Below are 22,046 nucleotides of genomic sequence, written 5' to 3'. Positions count from 1 at the left end.
GATCAGCGGCATCATTGAACAGGGGGTTTGTCTTGAGATAAAGACTCATCTTTATTTCTTTGAGGATATAAAACTTGTATTTAAATCAATTCAGAGAAGCACTTTAGCTTTAAACATTAGAGAGCGGGGAGAGCCTATTTAATAAAACAGCATTATTTCATTTTCAAAGAATGATACTGGCAGTAGCTCTGGGTTTAAATTCTGTATTCTTTTCCTCAATTATAATTATAGACGGGTCTGAAAAGAAGCATGCCTATTACTGTCATATTTATTCTTTTGACAGGTGTTATGGGACTGTAAGTTGATGAAATGACTCAAAACGCAGATTCCTTTACAAATACAATTCCTGTCATCAACCCAAGTGCTTTACGGAAAGTCCTCCAGCAAGCCTTTTCAGGAATCTTGAGCCCCCCTAATGTTCTAGCGGCGGCCCAACAATCGGGTACATGGGGAGAGCCTGCCTTCCGAGCTTACATGCGAGGTAGCAGGAGTCGGAAGGAAGAGCGAGTGTGCAAGGCAGAGAAGGCTGTCCGTGGGACAGGTTTCTTTTTCATCTGGGTGGGGTCGGGTCAGGCAAGGGGCACCCGGCGGGTCGGGCCTCTAGGGTTTCCTGATAAACAGCCCCCAGTGCCCCGTGCGGCCGGCAGGGGGCGCTCGGCGAGCAGTCGCCGGGCGGGGGCGGGGCGGGGGCGGGGCCGGGCCGGGGCGCAGGCGCACTCGTGTCTGCCGCGGCCGCCGCATTCGGGGTTGTGGCTCCCCAGTGGAGGCGGGTGAGCCGCGTGGCGCCGGCGGAGGGCGGGAGGGGAGGCGCGGAGGGGCGGGCGCGCGGGGGCCGGAGCCGCGCGGGCGGCGGGGCGGCGGGGCGGCGGGGCGGGCTGGGGCGTGGGGCCTCCGGCTGGGCCCCGCTGTTGGCGCTCGTGGCCCGGCCGGCCGGGTGCCCTGGCGCGCGGCTCCGGGACGCCTCTGGGGAGCGGAGCAGGCCCCGGGCCGCGGGCCGCGGGGAGCCCAGGGGACTCGTCACCCCTGAGAGATGCCCGCTGCCTGGCGCACCCCCCGCGCTCGGCCTGGGCTGGTGCATTCCTGACAGCGGACGGGGCCCGCCGGGGTCCACCTGCCCGAGCGAGCTTGCCCACGGCAACCTTCACGTTTTGATGGATGCGTCTGCATAACGCTTCAGGACCCGCTGAGTCCGAAACCCCTTAGTCCTCAGGACCATTTCGTTTTTGTTTCTGTTTTTTAACATTTTATTTATTTATTCACACAGAGAGAGAGAGAGAGGCAGAGACACAGGCAGAGGGAGAAGCAGGCTCCACGCAGGGAGCCCGATGCGGGACTCGATCCCGGGTCTCCAGGATCAGGCCCTCGGCTGAAGGCGGGCGCGAAACTGCTGAGCCACCCAGGGATCCCCCGCATTTCGTTTTTTACACAGCTTCCGATCCACTCATTCAAAGTGCACAATCAAATGTCTTCCAGTATATTCAGAGTTGTGCATCCATACTCATAATCGATTTTAGAACATATTGTCCCCAAAAGAAACCTCTCCTTTAGCTGTCACTCTCAATCTCCCATGCCCCGGCCCCCTGGGCAACCCCTCATCTACATGCGGTCTTTATGGATTTTGCCCATTCTGCACATTTCCTGGAAATGCAATCATACAATATATGGTCTTTTGTGAACGGCTTCTTACACTTAGAGTAATGTTTTCAAGGTTTGGCCATTTTGTAGCCTGTGTCAGTACTTCATTGCTTTTTATTACGAAATTATATTCCATTGTATGAATGTACCATGTTTTATTTATCCATCATGAGTTGATGGACCTTAGGACTAATCTTAACTCCTCAGCTCTTACCAAGGTTCTGGACCTGACCCCGCCTTCCTGGCCAGCATCCTGTTTGTTCTGCTCCCCCTCGACTCCCCCTCCCTGGGCTCCTGTGGGCTTGGCAGTCCCTTCCTCCCTTAGGCCTTCCTGCAAACTGCTCTCTGCCTTCACCACCCATTCACTAAATCCTGCTCCTCTTTCAGACCTCAGATTTAATGTCCTTTTCTCAAGAAACCTCTGACCCTTGACTGGGTGAGGGACTCCCTGAGCTAGTCTCTGGTGCCTGAATTCTACTTTGTAGTAATTAGTTATAACCAAATAATCAGTTTTGATTTTCTGTTAATGTATAAATTACATGGGGTCAGGGGCTTCTGTTTGCTTCTGTTACCCCTAGCACCTTGTTGGTCCTTAATGACTATTTTAATACATGTGCACCCATGCCTACCATGTATCAGGCACTGTACTGTACTAGGGACACAGCCATGAACAAAAAAACTCGCAGCTTTATGGAGTTTACATTCCAGTGGGAGAATATAGACAAATCTATGTCGGGTGGTGAAGAGTATCATGAAGAAAGATAGAAGGGACTGCAGAGTGGTCAGAGAAGTCCTCTTAGGTGAGACCTGGATTCCTTTAGGGCAGAGCAATGTGGGGGCCTAGAAGAGTAGTTGGGTAAGGGAGGAGGGGAGGGAGGGAGAGCATGAGAGGATAAATCCAGAGCTTTCAGCTCAAGAGATCAGAGCTGCATGTGTGTAGAAAGAGCATGTTAGGAGGGTACAGACCTAAGTACAGAGCCCAGCTGTGCTCTCACCTAGTTCTGTGTGACCTGGAGCCTCAGTTTTCATCCTCTGTAGGATGGGAGCAATAGGGCAGCCCGTGTGGCTCAGTGGTTTAGCGCTGCCTTCAGCCCAGGGCGTGATCCTGGAGACCTAGGATTGAGTCCCGCATCGGGCTCCCTGCATGGAGCCTGCCTCTCCCTCTGCCTGTGTCTCTGCCTCTCTCTCTCTCTCTCATGAATAAATGAATAAAAAATCTTTTTAAAAAATGGAAGCAATAGGGTTGTAGATTAAATAGCCCCTATGAAGTACACAGCTGAGTGGCTGACATCTGGCAGGTGTATAATGGTTCCCTTCTTTTGCCCCCAAACCAGAGTGGTATGTTGTGGCCTGTGTGTGGAAGGCCATTGGCACAAAGCAGTTTGACTCCACATTGCTGGTTGCTCTGCTCTGAGACCAGCATGTTTGCCTTTTGTCTGATTTTTCCAGGTTGCTTTGCCTCGGATAGCTCACCAGATTCACTCTAAACTGGTGAACTGGCTCAGGGTGGTTGAACTGATAAATGTGATATTCAGGGTGGCTCCTTAGCCTTTGAGGCAGCAGGTGTGGGAAGAGAGCTGAGGATCCAGAGCCAGGGATTCAGAGCCTGAGTTTGAGACCTGGCTCTGCCACCTGCCGGCTTTGTGATATCAGGATAGGCACTGTCTTGGCTTTAGTCTCCTCTGTGGTACATGAAGCTCAATCAACACGCATTTATTGAGCTTCTGTCATGTTCTGGATACAGTTAACCGTGGCAGGGTACCTATAATACAACACAGTCTGTCCTTCCAGGAGCTTATAGTCAGCAAGGAACAGATAGCCAGGTGGAGTAGGCAAGGGTAAGAGATGTTCAAGCACCTAGTATGTGCCAGCCCCAGTGCTAGGCACTTATATTAGCTTGCTTGATCTCTACAACACCTTCCTCCCCAGGAGGTACGTATTTGGTTCTTCAGTTTACAGAAGAGGCAGAATGTAGAGAAGTCACACAAGTTGCCCAGGATCACATGGCTTATAGATGACAGAGGTAAGCTCCTAAACCAGGGCCGTTTGTTGTCAAAATCCACTCTGTGCTCTTCCATCACACTGGTACAGAAATGATTACAGCACAACGTGAGACCTTATTAGAGCAGTATGGGCAGCATGGGGGGTGAGCCTTGAGGAAGTGACATGGGAGCTAAAATCCAGAGGAATTCTTGAGGCAAGGATCTGGAGAAAGAGAGAAAGAGAGACTTCAAAGAGCACAGCAGTTTCAGAGATGCTATTAAACAATAGTTACTAAGCACATTGTCTGTGCCGGACACCGTGTTAAGTTAGATTTGGGAGCATTATTTAATCCTCACAACGATTCTGTGTAGGAAATTGTGTGTGTGTGTGTGTGTGTGTGTAGGAAATATTATTAGTTGCCCCATTGACAGATGTGCAACCGACTCTGGTCAGGTGGAAGTTGAGAAACATCCCCAGGACCCCCAGCTGGCCAGTGATTGAGGCAGGATTTGAACGCCTTATCCCATAGCCCATGAACCTACCTGCTAAGTTCAGGATGTACTTAGAATGCGGGGCATATAGATAGCAGGAGATGAGTTTGACAAGAGAAGTTGGAACCAGATTTCAGAAGGCAGTGAGTCAAGAACACTTCACAGAGGTTTTGGAGAAGGGAAGTGACATGATGTGTTTTTTAGGAAGTATCTTTGGGTTGGGCTGGAGAGAGTGCTGTTTGGATCCTCAGAGCAAGGCAATGTTATAAAGCTGCAAAGCTGGGAGCCCAGGTACTGGCCAGGTGCGTCAAGGTGGGGGGGTGGGGGGCATGGGAAGGGTCCGTCTTAAGAGCCTTGACTGTGAAGGAAAGGGACTGGAGGAGTGTGGATTGCTGCCTCGTTTCTAGCTTGGGAGAACGTGCGTGTGCAAGCTGGAGCCCCGGAGCTGGGGGAGCAGAACCACTCTGCTTCTATTTTTTTTTTTTAATTTTTATTTATTTATGATAGTCACACAGAGAGAGAGAGAGAGAGGCAGAGACATAGGCAGAGGGAGAAGCAGGCTCCATGCACCGGGAGCCTGACGTGGGATTTGATCCCGGGTCTCCAGGATGGCGCCCTGGGCCAAAGGCAGGCGCCAAACCGCTGCGCCACCCAGGGATCCCCCACTCTGCTTCTATATTGTGACTTTCCCCATCCAGAGAAATAATTGCATTTTTAAACAATGGCCTGTGCAGGCTTAATTTAGTCTTGTATCAGTGCTCAATAGGACATAATTTCTGGTCATGTTCTATAGTTCAATTCTTTTCTTTCTTTCTTTTTTTAAAAAAGATGACTTTTCCCCAATTATTTTTAGGTGCCCTATGTCAGGGCACAGGGTAGGGAAAGAGACAGTGGGGTTAAATGGGGCCATAGGCCTACCTCTCAGCATCTGTACCAGTGATAGCACTTGGCTCCCAGGAAATTCCCTTTGTGGCTTTATTATCACTCTTTTCCTTTATTCTGTTATATTCTCTTTTGGCTTTCCTAAGAGCTTTTTTAGCATTTCCTTAGTTGCCCCCTTTTCTTTGTCTGTGTAATTGACATCAGCCTTTTGACTTTTTTTTTTCATCTTTATGCAGCAGGAAGCTATAGATGGTGTCCTTGGTATCAGAAAAGGATGGAGCAAAGTTTTATGGAGAAAGTTGAAAAATAAGTACTGGATAATAGCACAGTCAAGTGCTTTCATGAATGCAGTCCTAGTCCTGAATGAGCCCCAGGGGAGTTCTCCGTGGGGTCCTTAGCCCTGATCCACGCAGCATTTTGTGGATGGCTCAAATATGGACATAGCAGGTAGTGTTAAAAGCAGGTAGGGGCAGGGGCTTTGGAATCCAACAACCCGTGGTTTCTTTCCTGGTCTTGCTGTCTAATACCTGTGTGGTCTCTGGCAAGTTACTTAACCTCTCAGAGCTCCAGTCTTATCATCTATAAAAATGGGGCTAATGATACATACCTCATAAGATTGTTGTGAGGATACGTGAGGTAACACATGTAAAAGTTCCCAACACCTACCTGGCACATAGGCTGATCACTCCCTGAGCGGTAGACTGTTAGACATGGCACCAGTGGTGAAGAAAGCTTAAGGTAGGACAACTGGGTAACATGTCAGGCCATTCATCTCTGGTCTTAGGGCCGAGCCCAGAGACACACAGATGCTAGTCGCCCTGAATGGCATTGGATGGGTAAGTGACATGGCTTGCTGGAGTTAACGTCTTTCTCTTTGTACCCCATTTGTGCCTGGGATATGATTGTTTCTGTGCTTTTGTTGTATGGAATTGAGCTGAGCTGGCTAACAGACAGGGTCAGGTACCCTAGATATGGTGGCAGATGGTGACTCTGGACTGAACCAACAAAATACAAGATGGGAAACAGATTTAAAAGAGTTCATGGAAAAAAGATTCCCCTGAGCTGAGTGCCAGGGTCACATGGCGCCCAAGCAGAGAATGCAGCCTGAGCGGCATTCCTTGAATTGCCAGGTAGGGGACGTGACCTTGCCACCTGAGCTCCAGAACCCATGGAGCTGGTCAGGACATGGGAAAACTGTGGCTTTCCCACTGGACAATACATCTGAGAGTGAGATTGATAATGAGGGTGTGTGTATGTCCAGAGGAGCATAAGTGGGACGGGGCAGGCCCTGGGAGAGGCGTTTAGGGTGGGGATCCTGGAAGAGAATCCAGGGCTGAGGTCATTGACTGAAGAGTGACAGATTGGATTTGGTTGCAGGGCGGGGGTGGGGGGTAGGGGTGGGGGTCGTCTAGGGAGACTTAAGCCCCAGAGGGCAGAGCTCAGGCCGACAGTAAAGTTTACAGAGCAGATTTTAGCTCAGAGCCAAAGGGACTCTGACAGCTCTGGCTGAATGAAGTGGAGAGCTCAGACTTGGGAGGTCATGAGCTCCCCACCACAAGGGAGCATGTTAAGGGAGAAAAGCTGGGTGACTCCCTGCCAGAGATGTGGAGAAGAGATTTCTTTTACCCTGGATGGGAAAAGGTCGCCTTCAGCGCTCTGGTCTTAAAAGAGTCCCTACTTTGGATGACTTTTCTGCTCATTCAGTTAACACCTCTTACTGAGCACCTGCCACGAGTCAAGCCATGCCACCTTAGGTATTTTTATAACTTCCTAATTCATTGGAGGCTACAGGATGAATAACCAGAGCTTAGTTCTGATTTGAGAAAAAGCTAAATAAGTTTCACCTGCTTTTTAGTTCGATTTCAAAGAAAAAAAGATGTATTTTTTTTTCTTTGATGTCCACAGAGGTAACTAAATCAGTGAAATCCACAACCTCTCCCAGGGTCAGTTTGCATGAGCAGCTACCCCTCAGCAGGCCATTTTTGCCTTGGATAGAAGCACTGAAAGGCATCATGACGTATTGTTTTCCCTTTTGCTGCTTTTCCAGGGGGTAGAGAAGGGTCTCCTCTTTAGTGAGCTGCTGCTGCTGTGAGCCAGGCATGTGTGCTGTCTTAATCCTCACATCAGTCTTGTTATGACCTGAGGCCCATGTGCTTCCACTGTTCCACTTGGTCTTCAGGGTGCAAGAAAGTTGACTGGAAGGTGTCAGGGAGGAAGGGTTCAGTTTGACACCCTTCTGTTGAGTGACCACTGCATGCTAGACATTATACGTAACAAAGGCGCTGAGGAGGCTGAGCCAGGGAGACGTTGAAAGGAATGGGGAATTTGGAATTTGGTTGCAAATGGGATAGAGCTTGGCAGTTGACTGGGGAAAGCCTTGAACCCCCCGCCCCCCCCCCCCCACAAGCATACACACACCACCACCACTATACGCACTAGACACACACTCTGATGAGCTGAGACTTTGTTCTGAGTGCACCATTAAAGGATAGCAAGCAAGGGTCTCAAAGATGAGATTTTTGTTTTTAGTTGCTCATGGTGGCTGAGCATAGGAGAGGGACTAGAGAAGAGACATTTCAGAAGGATGTTGGATTAATCCAGGAGAGAGGCTCTGAGAGCCTAACAGAGACAAGGAAAAGGAAGGGCCCCTTTCCTTCAAGAACTCAGGGAGGTTGGAGCACTGGAGTGAGAGCTAGAGTCCACGTCCCAGCCCCACCACTCCCTGGCCATGTGTTCATGATCAGCCTCAGTTTCCACAGCTGCAAAATGGGATAATTCTTTTTGTCAGAGGGTTGATGTAAAAATGTCTAGCACCATGCTTAGCACATCAGTCAGCTCTCAGGCAAGGATAAATTTCATGGAGGAGGGGATTTGAGGATATTCTGGCCTGATGGTCTCTCCAGGCTGTATGAGGCTGGAGGCATCAGTTGCCTGGAGGGAGTTCTAGCAGGTGAGCTGGAGGGAAGCTGAGGTGACCAGAAAGGCTTGGCATAGATGGGTGGTAAAGGGAGGGTGTTGCTGCCAGAGGTGATGAGCAAGACTACTTAGGGCCTAGATTCTGAGGTTCATCAGCCAGCAAGTATTGATGGAAGAATGTGCTTGGTACCAGGCTGTACGGTGCTGGCACTGAGAGGACAGAGATGGAGGAATGTGACACAGGCCCTGCCCTCATGGGAGTTTCATGCGGCCGGTGGGGAGGATGGGGAGGCAAACGCTTGGAGCCCGGGGCGATTCCTGCTGACCTAAGCAGGCCCCACAGGCTGTGGGCCAACAGATGAGGGAGAAAGTCTAGTTCTGTGCAGGGAGTAAGTGGGGATAGAAAGACTTAACCAAAAAGAAATTCTGGAAGAGTATTAGGGACACACAGAATCAAGGGAGAAGGCTGGAAAACTGGGCAGAAATCTAGATGTTTCTGGAAGACCAGAAGGCAGGAGCTACAAGGATAGTTTAGAGCAGGAAGAGGCTGATCAGGACGCTCCATTGCTGGGGTGCATGAACTCATTTTCAAGCTCTCTCTCTCTTTTTTTAAAAAATATTTATTTTGTTTATTCATGAGAGAGAGAGAGAGGCAGAGACACAGGCAGAGGGAGAAGCAGGCTCCATGCAGGAAGCCCGATGCAGGATTCGATCCCAGGACTCCAGGATCACTCCCTGGGCTGAAGGCAGACACTCAACTGCTGAGCCACCCAGGTGTCCCATTTCAGGCTCTTTGTAACCCTGCTCAAGAACCCATTTCCAGAGGTGGGAAGTACTCACTTGGTCTCTTATGGCCCAGGAGAGATGGAGCCACGGACAACAGTCTCAGGAGGCTAGACTCAACGGGAAGAAGTCATCCCTTAAAAATAAATTGGGAAAGGGGGTGCAGTTAGGAAGAATAGCACCCACCTGGACCCTGGAGCCAGAGTTCCCAGGTGGAAATCCTGGCTTCTGCACTTACAGCTATGTGACCTTGGACAAACTTCTTGCCTTCTTTTTGCCTCCATTTCTTTATCTATAAAAGGAGAACATAATGGTACCTTCTTGTAGAATTAATTGTGAAGGGTCGCCTGGGTGACTCAGCGGTTGAGCATCTGTTTTTGGCTCAGGACATGATCCTGGAGTTCCAGGATCGAGTCCCACATCAGGCTTCCTGCTTGGAGCCTGCTTCTCCCTCTGCCTATGTCTCTGCCTCTCTGTCTCTCTCTCTGTGTCTCTCATGAATAAATAAATAAAATCTTAAAAAAAAAGAATTAATTGTGAAAATCAAAATAAGTTAATTCATGTGATCATTTAGAATCGTGTCATCTCACATGATACACATTTAGTAAGGCTGCTGGAGTAATAATTGTAAGTGCTTATTATTTGTTATTATTACTAAAGGAACCATAGGTGGTATATCAATGTGCCTGGCAGGTGGAGGAATGATGAGGGATGGATCTGGTGGGTAAGTAAGGCTTTAGGAGTTGGTATAGCCTAGTATGTTTAATATGATCCCCTAGGTAATTGGGAAAGCCATGGAAGGGTTTTTTTCCTAAAATAACTTTGTCACAAAAAATTTCAAAATATATAAAAGTTGAAATAACAGCACAATGTCTACCCTTTTTCCTGCCATCTAAACACAATCTTAACATTTCACTACATTTGCTTTGTCTTTCTCACCCCGTTTCTTCTCTTTGTGGAACCATGGGAAAGTGAGTTGCAGACTTGATGAAACATCACCTCTAAATACTTCCTTCCACTTGCATCTCTGAAGAATAACGTTCTCCCACACAACACATTGTTATTCTACCTCAGAAAATTAATAATTGAAAATAATTCACAATATCCTGTCTTGTCCAGCTGTGGAAAGATTTTTAGTTGGGCATTAGACAAGGCATTGTGGTGGCCATGGAACATGGCTGGAAGGAGGCTGAGGGCAGGTACATACCCTCCCAGTAATGCAGGTAACAGATGATGAAGCCTAAACTAGAGTGATGGGGGGTTCACAAGGGGTGTTTGAGGTACCCATAGGTCTCCCGTTGAACACGGTGGCAAGGATGGTGGATCACTGAAGACTTTCAGGAGGCGGTGCCAGACCTAACAGTTGAGTGTTGAAGGATCAGACCTGCAGGAAACAGGTTGTAGGCAAGAGTGGGAGGATTCATTGGTCACATGAATATTAAACATCTACTGTCATGGTTAGGTTTATGTGTCGACTTGACTGGGCCACAGGGTGCTCAGATGTTGGCTAGACATTATTCTGGGTGTGTATGTGAGTCTGTTTTTGAATGAGGTTAACATTTATATGTTTTAAATTAATTAATTAATTAATTTGAGAGTAAGAGTGGGAGCGAGGGGTGGAGGGAGAGAGAGAGATAATTTTTTTTTTTAAATTTTATTTATTTATTTATTTATTTATGAGAGACAGAGAGAGGCAGAGACACAGGCAGAGGGAGAAGCAGGCTCCATGCAGGGAGCCTGACTTGGGACTCGATCCTGGGTCTCCAGGATCACACCCTGGGCTGAAGGCAGTGCTAAACCATTGAGCCACCAGAGCTGCCCTGAGAGAGAATCTTTTAAGCAGACTCCACACTGAGCACTGAGTCCAACCTGGGGCTCCTTCCCACAACCCTGCGATCAGGACCAGAGCCAAAACCAAGACTCAGATGCCTAACTTACTGTGCCACCCAGGAACCCCTGGATGAGATTAACATCTACATCAGGAGACTGAGTAAAGCAGATTGCCCTCCCTAATGTGGGTGGGCCTATCCAAACACTTGAAGTCCCGAATAGAACAACAGTCTGACTGTCCCCCAAGTGAGAGAGGATTCTCCTGGCTGATGGCCTTCAGCCTGGGAATTGGCTTTCCCTGGTTTAACATTGACTCCAACTGGGACATCTGCTCTGCACATTTCAAACTTGCCAGATTTAATAATCATGTTAGCCAATTCCTTATAAATAATATATGTATAGGAATATAATATATATATATATATATATATATATACACATACACAGGCTGTCGTGGAGTGTGCCACTTAGAGCTCTGGTTGCTTGGACTCTGAGGTGAATGGTGGGAGATGTGATGAGGGGTAGGCATGGGCCTTGGAGGAAGGAGTATGGACTTTGTTCCAAAGGCCAGTGCTGTCCAAACTTTAGTACCACTTTCATGATTTATGTCATATACACATTTCAACTGCATTCTTATTTGCTTGACACATTTAAAAATATCAGTTTTATGCCCATTCCTTTTAAAAACCGTTTAAGCCACAATATGTATGAAATTCTGGGATTTTTTTTTTCATTACACATGAAAATAAATATAAAATCATTATAATAAAGAGACATTGGTCCATATACTGCTTAAAATAATTTCATATTTTTCCTATATTTTGGGAAAGTTGTCATGAATTACAAGGGTAGGGGTGGATATCAGATCTGGGGTTTTAAGGAAACATTCCATGCTGAGATTTAGTTTTGGAAGGATTCATTGGCTGTTGAGTGATGAATAGATTGGAAGATAAGGAGACCTGCTAGGAATTCTGGTAGTTGTCTATGGGAGCTCTGATAAGTCTGAAGCAAGGATGTGCAGTGGGAATGGGGGGGGCAGATTTGAGGGGCATTCAGAGGTAGAATTTGATAGGACTTAGCGAGATAGTGACATGGAAGAGGAGTCTGGGTTGGCTTGGTGATGCTTTTGGTTTGGTTGCCTGGGAAGACAGAGGTGCCTTCACAGAGGAGCCTAGGAGGGGCTAAAGTCAAGTGCAAAGAGCAGGATATGCCAAGCAATCATTAGGGGTGGCAGAGTTTGACTACAATTTTAGCAAGGATGCTGTGAAGTTCATTGCCCCTTAATAGCAAACCCACACTTTAAATTAAATTAAAACATTTTTAGTTTAACTCTTCTGAGTGGACCCACACATGCATTCTCTGCTACTTATTACTGAGAATGACTAAGTATTATAATTGAGCTGAAAATAATCTCCCGCCCATACTTGCTGGGTTGGTTTCTAAGTATTGCTTGGGTTTTTATCTACCGAAACAAAGTTGTGCTCTTTCCAAATGTTAATTTTGAAGACTGCAGATGGTAACCATCTGTTACACGACTAGCATTTTACAATATTTGATTAGCACTTTATATAGTTTGGGGAAGCCTGCCAGTGGAGTCTGCCCATCAGGTAGGGACTTTGGTGTTATGTCCTCTGTGGTGGCCCTGGAAGGTCTTTGCCCCCATTGTATGGGGTTCCCTTCTGGATTTTTTCTTTGGCGGGGCCTTTAGTACAGTCATCAGACTAGTAGGCTGATATTCATGGCAGGAGAACTGTAGGGGCCTTGCCCTGTTTGCACTCTTCCTTAAAGCTGGAGCCATGTCCATCAGTTAGGACTCTTTGGGTTGCTAATGACAAAAAAACAAACCCAAGTTGCTTTGGCAAAGGGTATTAATTGGCTCAGGTCACTGAAAAGTCTAGAGGTGGGACTGCCTTCAGGTGGATAGTTGTAGGGTTCCAGTGAATTCTTCAGACTTGATTCCGCGCATACTATTAGCACCACCTGCTGCTGTGTGGCTCCAGTCTCAGGCTTCCAGAGGAGGCAAGATGAGAGAGGAGGAAACCGCCTCAGGGGCAAAGTCTAGAGGGAAGGAACGAGGACTTCCTGTGACCCCTGCAGAGGTGGAGCGATGTGCCCTGATTGGACCACTTCCATCACATGCCCATCTGTAAACCCCCCCCCCCCCCCCCCAATCCCTGTAACCCCGTGGATGCAGGGCTCAGATGGGCCGGCTGGGTCTAGGGAAAGGTGGAGCCAGACCTCTGGTGGTTCTCCTCTGCTGCGGGTAGTCAGCTGGTTTCTCTGTCTTGCAGTTCAGGGTCTTCCTGCCAGTCTCCCCTACTCTGCGGGTCCCTGACACCTCCTCACCCACCACCGGAAGTTGGTGCGAGGATGAGACTGTGCATCTTGTCTTTGGTCCTGGCAGGCTAGCTCTGGACTGAGACTTCTGCAGGACTGACTGCCCTACCGAGCCCGGGGTCTGTGCTGTGTGGGGTGTGGCACAAAGGGGACCTGGCCTCCACCTTGTATTTGACGTGCCTTGCAGAGTTGTGGGGGTCAGGGCCAAGGATTGGCTCGCTGCCTTAGAAGTAATGCTTTGTGTTTTCCAGGGACAGAGGGTCTTGCAGATGGCCCCACTCCCAGGAGCAGAGCTGGTCCAGAGGCCACTGCAGCTCTACCGGTACCTGCTGCGCTGTTGCCAGCAGCTGCCAACCAAGGGCATCCAGGAGCATTACAAGCATGCTGTCAGGCAGGTGGGAGCAGGGTATACAGGGCTAGGAGTGGAGGTACCCTATAATAGGGGGCCTGCCTCAGCATTGGGGACCAGGGGTGGGGGCAGAGGGCAGGATAATGTTTTGGGTGGTGGTGGAGGGGAGGGATGGCAGTCTGATAAAAGGCCACCAAAAACCACTCTGATTTCTGCTCAGAAGACAGAAGATATGTGATCTAGCCACCAGCTTGGTGCCAGGACTTAAATAAGGCAGCTAAATGGATAGTTAAAATAGAGTATAGGACAAAACATCATTTTGACAGGCATACCTGCCAATAATGCACAGCCTGAATATACTCATGAAAAAACATCAGGTAAATCCAGATGGAGGGATCATCTCCCACATAGTTGGCCTCTGCTCATCCAACATGTCAGTGTCATGAAGCTCAGAGAAAGGCAGTCCTGCTCTGCTTTCAAGAGGAGTAAAGAAGTGTGACTGCTAAATGTAATGAGTGCATTGGATTCTGGACCAGAAAAAAAAGTTATTAAAAAGTACATTGTTGGAGACATTCATGAAATTGAATATGGGCTGCAGATGAGATGATAGTATTGTATTAATGGGTTATGTCATCTCCTCATTAAAACACTGAAGCATTTGGGGGTCAAGGGCATGATGTCTGCAACTTCTAAATGCTCCCAGATAATTGAGTACAAACTCACATAAGGAGAGAATGATAAAGCAAATATGGTAAGATGTTCACAATTGGTGATTCTGGTAGCCAATTCGTTCATATTCTTGCAACTTTTCTGTAGATGAGAAATTATTTCCAAATAAAAAACTAAAATGAATATAAATATAATGTGGAAAGGAAAAAAAAGTGTAGCAATAGACAGGCTGTGAAAACATGGAGGAGGGAGCAGCTAGCTGTCTGAGGGCATCAGGGAGGACTTCCGAGAGTGAGCATTTGAGGTGCTCCTAAAGACAACTAGGACCTGTGGGGTTGAGAGTGAGGGGACAGAGGAGGTGCCAGGTACTCTTGTGAAGGGCCCTGGGTGCCACACCAATGAGCCCGAATCTCACGTTCCTTCTCAAGGGTGAACATCTGGTCAAAGGGCACCAAATTGCTCAGCACCGGGCCTGGCTAGAGTTTCCAGTCACTACCTCCACTGCCCACCATCTACTTGGCCTTCCAGCATGGGCCTGGAGAAGCCCTGTTCCTTCCTATTGTGCAGCCTGGTGCAAGCAGCTCCCTCAGAGGAGCAAATGAAACTGAGATATGAAAGTTTCCTTGGACTCCTGCTGCCTGATAATCTTTGGGCCCAGCTTGATTTGGGGTAACTTGGGGACCAGCCTTCCATTTTGTAGCTGCTCTGCTGGCATGAGGACAGCCTGTGTAGTTGAATGGACCAGGATTTGAATGCTGGCGCTATGCACAGTGGCCAGTTAGGGCATCCAAGCCTCTGTATCCTCATCTGTAGGTGGTAGTGTTCTGTCTCTCGAGGGGTAAGAACCGTGCTGAGTGGAAAGTAGCCACAGTGTATCTGGCCTATGACTGGGGCTCTGAAGATGCTGGTCCTGTGAATTTTGCCTTGTATCTTTTTTTATGCTTAAACTTCTAGAGTTTCCGGGTTCATTCAGATGAAGACAATCCTGAGAGAATCCAGCAGATTATTAAAAGAGCCATAGAAGATGCAGACTGGATCATGAACAAAGTAAGTGCTTGGCTCCCAGCTCCACCTGCCAGCTAGGGGATTGACAGCTGTAATCTCCGTGGCCACCAGGGGTCACCCCTGCCCCACGCTTGAGCCCAACCAGTGCTGCAGAGGCACCCAGTGCCACCAGCCCCCTGCTCCTCTCCTCCAGAAGCCCAGACATGGTGGCAGATGCCCTTCTGGTTGTGTCTGTTTTCTGCAGGGGTGGGGAGTTCTCAGTCCCTAAAAGCAAACAGTGCTGAAGAAGCTGAGATGGGGTAGCAGAAAGAAGGAAGAGAAAGGGCTTTCTGGAAGCAATAGTGCCAGAACTAGCAGCAGCCTTGTGGTACCTCAGACAGGGAAGCTGTCTTGGAGTGTAGTGAGCTCCTCATTTCCAGGGTTCTTCATACTGAAGCAGGGTTCTTGAGGAAACATTCAAGTATCTATTTTGGTAGAGGAAGGGAAGGATCAGAAATACAGACTAATTTGCTGGTCCTTATCCATTGGTGTTAGAACAACCTAGACAGCTGGGTGGAGCATGCCCCACCCTCCATCCTTCTAAATCAGAATCTCCAGATGTGAGGTCCGGGGTTCATTTTTAAAAGTCAGTGATTGGATTGAATGGCTTCTGAGGGTCTTCCTCTATCTGAGATTTTTTTTTTTCCTTTGAACTAAGACTCGGCTTAAAGAATAGGATGACATGCCTGTGTTCCCTTCTGATGCTTCCGTGTCTGTCTTATGTGCACCCTCTTACCCCGTCAGATTCCTTTTACATTAAAGAAGAAAGGGGGTCCCAGTGCCAGCTAGAGATCTGACTGTCTGGTGCCTGCCCTGCTACCTCTGAGAAGCCCCTGCAGGAAGCAGCTAACACCTGCAAGAACATGGTTCCTGGGACTTTCTGGGTCCTCCCTCCCCCACTGGCTTCCCTCACCCACTTCTAATGATCTCTGTCTTACAGTATAAAAAACAAAACTGAGGCTCTAGGGCCTAGAGAACGAGTTGCCCTGAAGACATTGACGTTGAGAGACCTCGCTTATAGAACTACTCAGCAGCGGCACTTATGGAATATGCATTGGCCTGTTGGCCTAGAGCAGGAAATCAGGAGTAGGAGAAGCTGACTATTGCTCACCTGGCTCTTCTTGCCATGTTTGTTTTCCCCAGCATCCCTTACATTTGCTTTTCTGGCCAGTTGCCATGTGGACTTGGGGATACTGTGTTTTGTCACTTTGCTCTGAAGGTGATGCATTTATTCTGGATGTTGTCCTTTGAGACCCAGAGTGGGCATCCCCTCAGGCTGTGCTGAGAGGACACGGTGTGGGTTTTCGAACCAGTCGGGTCTGGATTTGAATGTCAGTTCTGCAACTTTTCAAGGGTCTTGCCTTTGAGCTCAGATTCCTCCTTTGTGAAGATTAAATATGATGATGTTGAAGAGCTTCATGCAGGATGTGATACATGGTAATGCAAGTAAATGTCCCCCCTGGGAGCGCCATCCTCCACCACTCCTTCCTCTGGACTATGGTGCTCCATGCATCTCTCTGGCATGTTCCTCATCGGGCCCAGGTTGTTTGTGATCTTGTCCTGCCCTGCTTGGTGTCCCTGAACTTCAGGGTCCCACCATGCCCAGCAGTCCATCAAGCAGCCACTCCTCTAGGCTTGGTGGGAAGTCCTTCCTTGAAGTCCAGTCCTTGCCTTTATGGAGTTTCTTGTGACCATGAATTGGTGAAATGCAGGCTGCATGGAACAAGGAAGAAAGGCAGAGCAGCTACAGCAGACGCTAAAGCACACAGACCTCTTGTGAACCTGCAGTCTGTTCTGCTGGCCCTTCCCTTCTTTGCCACCATCTTGGGAGGAAAAATGGAGGTCGGGAGCAAGCAAGGAGGGAGGTGGGGAGCAAGCGTTCCTGTGAGTTATGGTGAGCCTGAAACCCTGTGGAGAGACAGACTGGATCGTGTCCCAATTCCATAGGAGTTGCTTTTGGGAACTTACCTGGCCTACTTCAGCCTTGGTTTCCCCATCTCCTGTGGAGTGGTGCCCACACCTACCTGCCAGGGTGGGAGTGAGGACTATGGAGCTCTCATGCGTGCGAGGGGCTTCATACAGAAGCTGGCTCAGGGAGCTGCCTGCATGGCTGTGGCCAGTTACCACAGCGAGGAAGCCCTGCTTTGCAGATGGGGAGATGGAAGCACAGGCAGTTTGAGCCCCTTTTCAGCAAAGGAGCAGCCAAAAGCAGAAAAGTCGCACTAGGACTTGAATATCTCCAAGGACTCTCAGCCAGAGGGATGAGCCAGCATGTTTGTGACCTGCCATGAATTATATGACTTAAAGTTACTCAGAGACATCTGTATGCACTTCACTGATCAGCAAGTAATGAAGTAAATATATCAGTTTTTGAAAGCTCTGGTGTCTTGAACGTTATGCTCATTCATTTTCGCAAACACATGTTGCCACCTACTGTGTGCCGTCATACTAGATATTGAAGATTTAGAGACAAGCCTATAGAAAGCTGCCCAGGAAGGGACTGTTCTTCAGAGGGGATGACCAGACACTGGTCCCACCACCAGACAACAGTTGTTGAGTGCAGATTTGCCCGTCCAGGGTGGGGGAAGCAAAGGGCTTTCTGGCCAGTGGCACAGCTGAGCCAGCCCCACTCTGCCTGTGGTTTAACCCTTTTGAAATCGGGGCGAGAGGCATCCCTTGGTAGACAGGAATGTGTCTTGATCCCTGCATGGATCCTGTGTTCTGGTAGGCTCTCAGTTACCCAGGGCCCCAGCTCTTAAATGCATATAGATGAAGGGTTACAAAGTAGCCTCCAAGCCAAAGAGGAGAAGGCTTATTGAGCTAGAGGCTCATTTAGTGTGAGCTCTAGAGCCAGACAGATCTGAGTTTAGGTCCCAGCTCTGTCACTTGATAGTGCTGGGACTGGGTGAGTTCCTTCTCTGTCATCCTCATTTTCCTTACCTGGACCAGCCTGCACATCCAGCAGTTGCTCCGGGGTACAGTTGCCTTGTTCTGTCATCTAGTTTCATTTCCCTCCCCTGTGCCTATGCCCATCTTAACCGATCATTGGCTTTCTGCACAGCCCTGTGCTAAACACGAAGGCACTCCCAATCTAAGGTATGGATAGGTATGGGTAGCTGGAAGGTTGAATAAATATGGCTTCTAAAATGTTATCATTAGAGTTTTTTCCCCCTCTCATTATTTCTTTATATTTTTTCTGGAGATTTCCATACTTCCCCTCTTCCTAGATTAAAACTGGCTCAGCCCTCAAAATTTGGGGGCCAGTCTTAGGTTAAAAAAGCCCAAAGATATGGTTGCCTTGAGTCACAAAACAGTCTCAAGTCAGTAATGAAAGGTCCAGTTGAAGGTAAAAATAGAATTCCAGAACCTGATTTAAGGTTGTGGCTTCTCCCCTCTTCCGGTTGGAATCTAGGACAGGTGAGAAACCTGCTGGCAGGGATCCCTGGGTGGTGCAGCGGTTTGGCGCCTGCCTTTGGCCCAGGGCGCGATCCTGGAGACCCGGGATCGAGTCCCACGTCGGGCTCCCGGTGCATGGAGCCTGCTTCTCCCTCTGCCTGTGTCTCTGCCTCTCTCTCTCTGTGTGTGTGTGACTATCGTGAATTAAAAAAAAAAAAAAAAAAATTAAAAAAAAAAAAAAAGAAACCTGCTGGCAGAGAAGAGGAACATGGGTGTGTGGTTTTCAATAGCTTGGGGGTGGGGCTGGGGGTGGAGGGGCCTTACAGGCAGAGACAGTTTAAGCAAAGTACGAAACCACACCACTTGCTTAGGAACGCCCATGCTATTTGATGTGGTTGAGAAATCACGGATCAAAGAGATAGTTCTGTCATCATGTCTTCACAGAAGTAACTCCCCTACCAGAGAGTGAGCCCCTTTAGGGCAGGGAGCATGCACCCAGAATCCTCTGGGCCAGCTGTATGCCTGCTCTCCAAGTAGTGAATTCTACATATTTTGTTGAATGGAAGAATGATAATACTAGGCAAATGGATGTCTCTCTTTCATTTAGATTTTTATTGTTATCTAATAATGGTGGAGGCTGGGAGATGGTTGATTATTTCTTGGCCAAGTACTGGTTGTGCGTGGGGGCGTGGGGGAGCTCTCCTTATCACTGATGCTCAGGTGTTGACTTGGAGGTGGGAACATTTACCCTCATTGTACGGTGGGCAGGCCTGGGTACCTCTCACAGACATCCTCCAGGAAGTTTGTTTTGAGGCAGAGAAAAGATTTCTCTCAAAGCAAAGGTTGTCAAGAATTAAGACCCAAACTTCCTCCCAATTTCCTGAAATGAACCTGTCCGCCTGTCCATCTTGCTTCCCTAGCAGATGGGGATTAATATGAATACTCAGGGCAAAACAAAACAAACTACCTTTGTTGAATGACGGGATGAAATTTGGCAGATTCAGTGTGAGGGAATGACCTTGTTAACAACGGGATGGGTGATTGTAGTTCAAGGGAAACACCAAAAGTTCAAGAATTGTGCCTTAGCACGTTAAGAGCTACCTCTACCTCCATCTCTTAGCTGCTGCTGGGTGCTGCCAATACCATGAAGTCATAGCATGTCTGGAGACAGCGACTCTCTTCCCACCAACGTCTGGGAGCTACCTCATTCTCTTTGGGCTTTGAACAATGGTTGCACAAGACGAGCTTCATTAGACCTCTGAAACTGATGACTGTTCATAACTTTGAGATTGGTTGAGCCCACTAGCCCCTATGCCTGCCAATTTTAGCCACAAACCCAAAGCAGTCACCTCTAATTAGCAGTCTTACATATCCCATTGCCAAATTGATGTGGGTTTCCTACCCCCAATGCTGACCTCACTCCCACCCTGTCCTTGATGTCGTCTGACAACCTTGCACCTTGCACATAGATTTTCCCACTCTCCCAGCATTCCCAACCTGTTTATTCCATGTGTATTTGCCCATGCTCTCCTCCTGTCTGCAGTGCCCTTCTTAGCTTACCTTATTAACCTAAAAAACATCTTTTCTCTGTCAAGACTGAGCTTGGGCATTATGGCTATGAAGATATTCTTTGCTCCCCCTAGCATCGCATCTTCCAAGATTTTTTTCATGTTAACTACTGAATGCAAACCAATCAGATGACACTAGTTTCTTGAAAAAGGAATGCAATCTTAGACCAAATTAAGAAAGACATGGTATCAAGAAGAAGGTAGGTGAAAATCCTCCTTGTATCTTCTTTACTCAGATTATATCTAGAGCAGTGATTTTCTTTTTTTTTTTTTTAAGATTTTATTTATTTATTCATGAGAGACAGAGAGAGAGAGAGAGACAGAGAGAGAGAGAGAGACGGAGACAGGCAGAGGAAGAAGCAGGCTCCATGCAGGGAGCCCAATGTGGGACTTGGTCCCAGGATTCCAGGATCACACCCTGGGCCGAAGGCAGAGGCCAAACCGTTGAGCCACTCAGGGATCCCCAAGAGCAGTGGTTTTCAAGTGTGGTCCATGGCTTCTTGGGAATCCCCCCAAGCACCCTCATAGGATCCTCAAAGTCAAAACTACTTTCATAATAATACTAAGACTTCGTCGTTCCCACTCTGCAAACATTTACACTGATGGTGCAAAAGCAATGATGAGTAAAACTGCTAGTACCTAAGCATGAATCAAGATAGGGCTTATCACCACCAGCTTACTCATGAATGTCCCTGATGGAATGGCAAAATTACTAATTTTGTTAAATCAAACCTTGAGTATAAAACTATTCTGTACGATGAGCTGAAAAGCACACATAAATCACCTGTATTGCACATACAAGCAGGACAGTTGTCTGGAGGAAAGCACACAATTATTTGAGATGTGAGCTAAACGAACTGCTTTTTATTCATGGAACACCTTTTTTCTGCCGAAATAGTGACTGAGAAACTGGTTAGATCTGTCCTCTGTCATGTTAATCATCCTTCATAGTTTCATTTCCTCTGCAATGTTGCCATTCATTCATTCATTCATTCCTCAGATACTGAGCACCTCTTATGTATCAAAAATTCCATCTATATCTCCATCTAGGTGAGATTAAGGTGGTTTAATATGCTCCCCCTATTGATCTGAAAAGTTTCTGGAAATGTGTGGAGAGATTTCATTTTAGGCACTCATGAAGACCCGTGGGAATCCAGAAGTCTCTTTTATACCTTTTTTTAGGGAAAAAGTTTTTTTCCCTAAAATTTTCCTATTTATAGACATTAGCCCACATTTACACACAAATACATAACATTTGTTGCTAATAAGTCTGGCTGGAAAATGGCGAATCACTTCGAAAACACTTTTTTTTTTCTGACATTGTTACCTTTCTATTACCATAAATCTTTATAATCAAACTGGAGAGAGAAGAGGTCCAAGAGAAGAGGTCCAAGGGGCCAACTTGCCATGTCCGCCTCAGCCTCTAGCCCCCAGGCATGAAGGTAAATGAACATTCTCATCCTGTTCTTCGCTTTGGCTGCAGTGTTGATTTCTCTTTGGCTTCGATGCTAGGTCTTTCCCTTGTATACTTGGCTATGTCAGAAACCACTGCTTGAGGAAGCTCACAACCCTTATGCACTGCTGGTGGGAATGCAAAATGGTGCAGCTGCTTTGGAAAACTGTTTGGAAGTTTCTCAAAATGTTAAACATAGAGTTACCATAGACCCAGCAATTCCATGTATATATCCCAGGGGAATGACATATGTTCACAGAAAAAAACTTGTACACAAATGTTCATAGCTTTATTTATAATAGCCACACACACCAAAAGGCAGACAACCCAATGTCCATCACCTGATGAATGAATGAATGAAATATAACATAGTCATACAGTAGAATATTATTTGGTAATAAAAAACATGAAGTACTGATACACCTTGCAAGACAGATGAACCTTTAAAACACTGTACTAAGTGTAAGAAGCCGGTCACAAAAAGACAAGGATATATTGTACGATTCCATTTACATGAAATATCCGCGGTAGGAGGATCTATGGAGACAAGAAGTAAATTAGCCCAGGGCTGAGAGGGGCAGGTGTCGGCAGGAATGGGAATGACTGCCAATTGATACAGGGTTTCTTCTTGGAATAATGAAAACAGTTTAAAATTAGATTGGGGTGATGGCTGTACAACTCTATGAATACCTTAAAAATGACTGAATTGG

The 22,046-nt window shown here is 47.5% G+C and overlaps 1 protein-coding gene across 6 annotated transcripts; it reads left to right on the top strand.

Annotated features, from left to right (window-relative positions):
* The first annotated feature begins 689 nt into the window (after positions 1-689).
* On the top strand, positions 690-17,295 carry LYRM9 (LYR motif containing 9). Of its 6 annotated transcripts, none has more exons than XM_035721528.2 (4): positions 690-770; positions 13,109-13,252; positions 14,830-14,922; positions 15,860-17,295. In XM_035721528.2, the coding sequence occupies exons 2-4, from the start codon at positions 13,127-13,129 to the stop codon at positions 15,875-15,877; spliced, it is 237 nt and encodes a 78-aa protein (XP_035577421.1). In that variant the 5' UTR covers positions 690-770; positions 13,109-13,126; the 3' UTR covers positions 15,878-17,295. The 6 variants fall into 6 exon arrangements, with proteins under 6 accessions (XP_035577421.1, XP_048970189.1, XP_048970191.1 ...); XM_049114232.1 differs by having other exon boundaries at positions 694-770; positions 15,664-17,295; XM_049114234.1 differs by lacking the exon at positions 690-770 and adding an exon at positions 1,098-2,435 and having other exon boundaries at positions 15,664-17,295.
* Positions 17,296-22,046: the final 4,751 nt, after the last annotated feature.

Source organism: Canis lupus, chromosome 9 (genome assembly GCF_003254725.2).
Source record: "Canis lupus dingo isolate Sandy chromosome 9, ASM325472v2, whole genome shotgun sequence".
Classification (NCBI taxonomy): Eukaryota; Metazoa; Chordata; class Mammalia; order Carnivora; family Canidae; genus Canis; species Canis lupus.
Note: the sequence above shows the minus strand (reverse complement) of the source record. Positions and strands in the feature narration are given on the sequence as shown.

Excerpts from the sequence above, each read along its gene's own strand:
- LYRM9 (XM_049114231.1), top strand. Across the intron at positions 13,253-14,829 it reads ACAAGCATGCTGTCAGGCAG|AGTTTCCGGGTTCATTCAGA; the intron begins GTGGGAGCAGGG and ends TTAAACTTCTAG. Across the intron at positions 14,923-15,663 it reads CAGACTGGATCATGAACAAA|ATTCCTTTTACATTAAAGAA; the intron begins GTAAGTGCTTGG and ends TTACCCCGTCAG.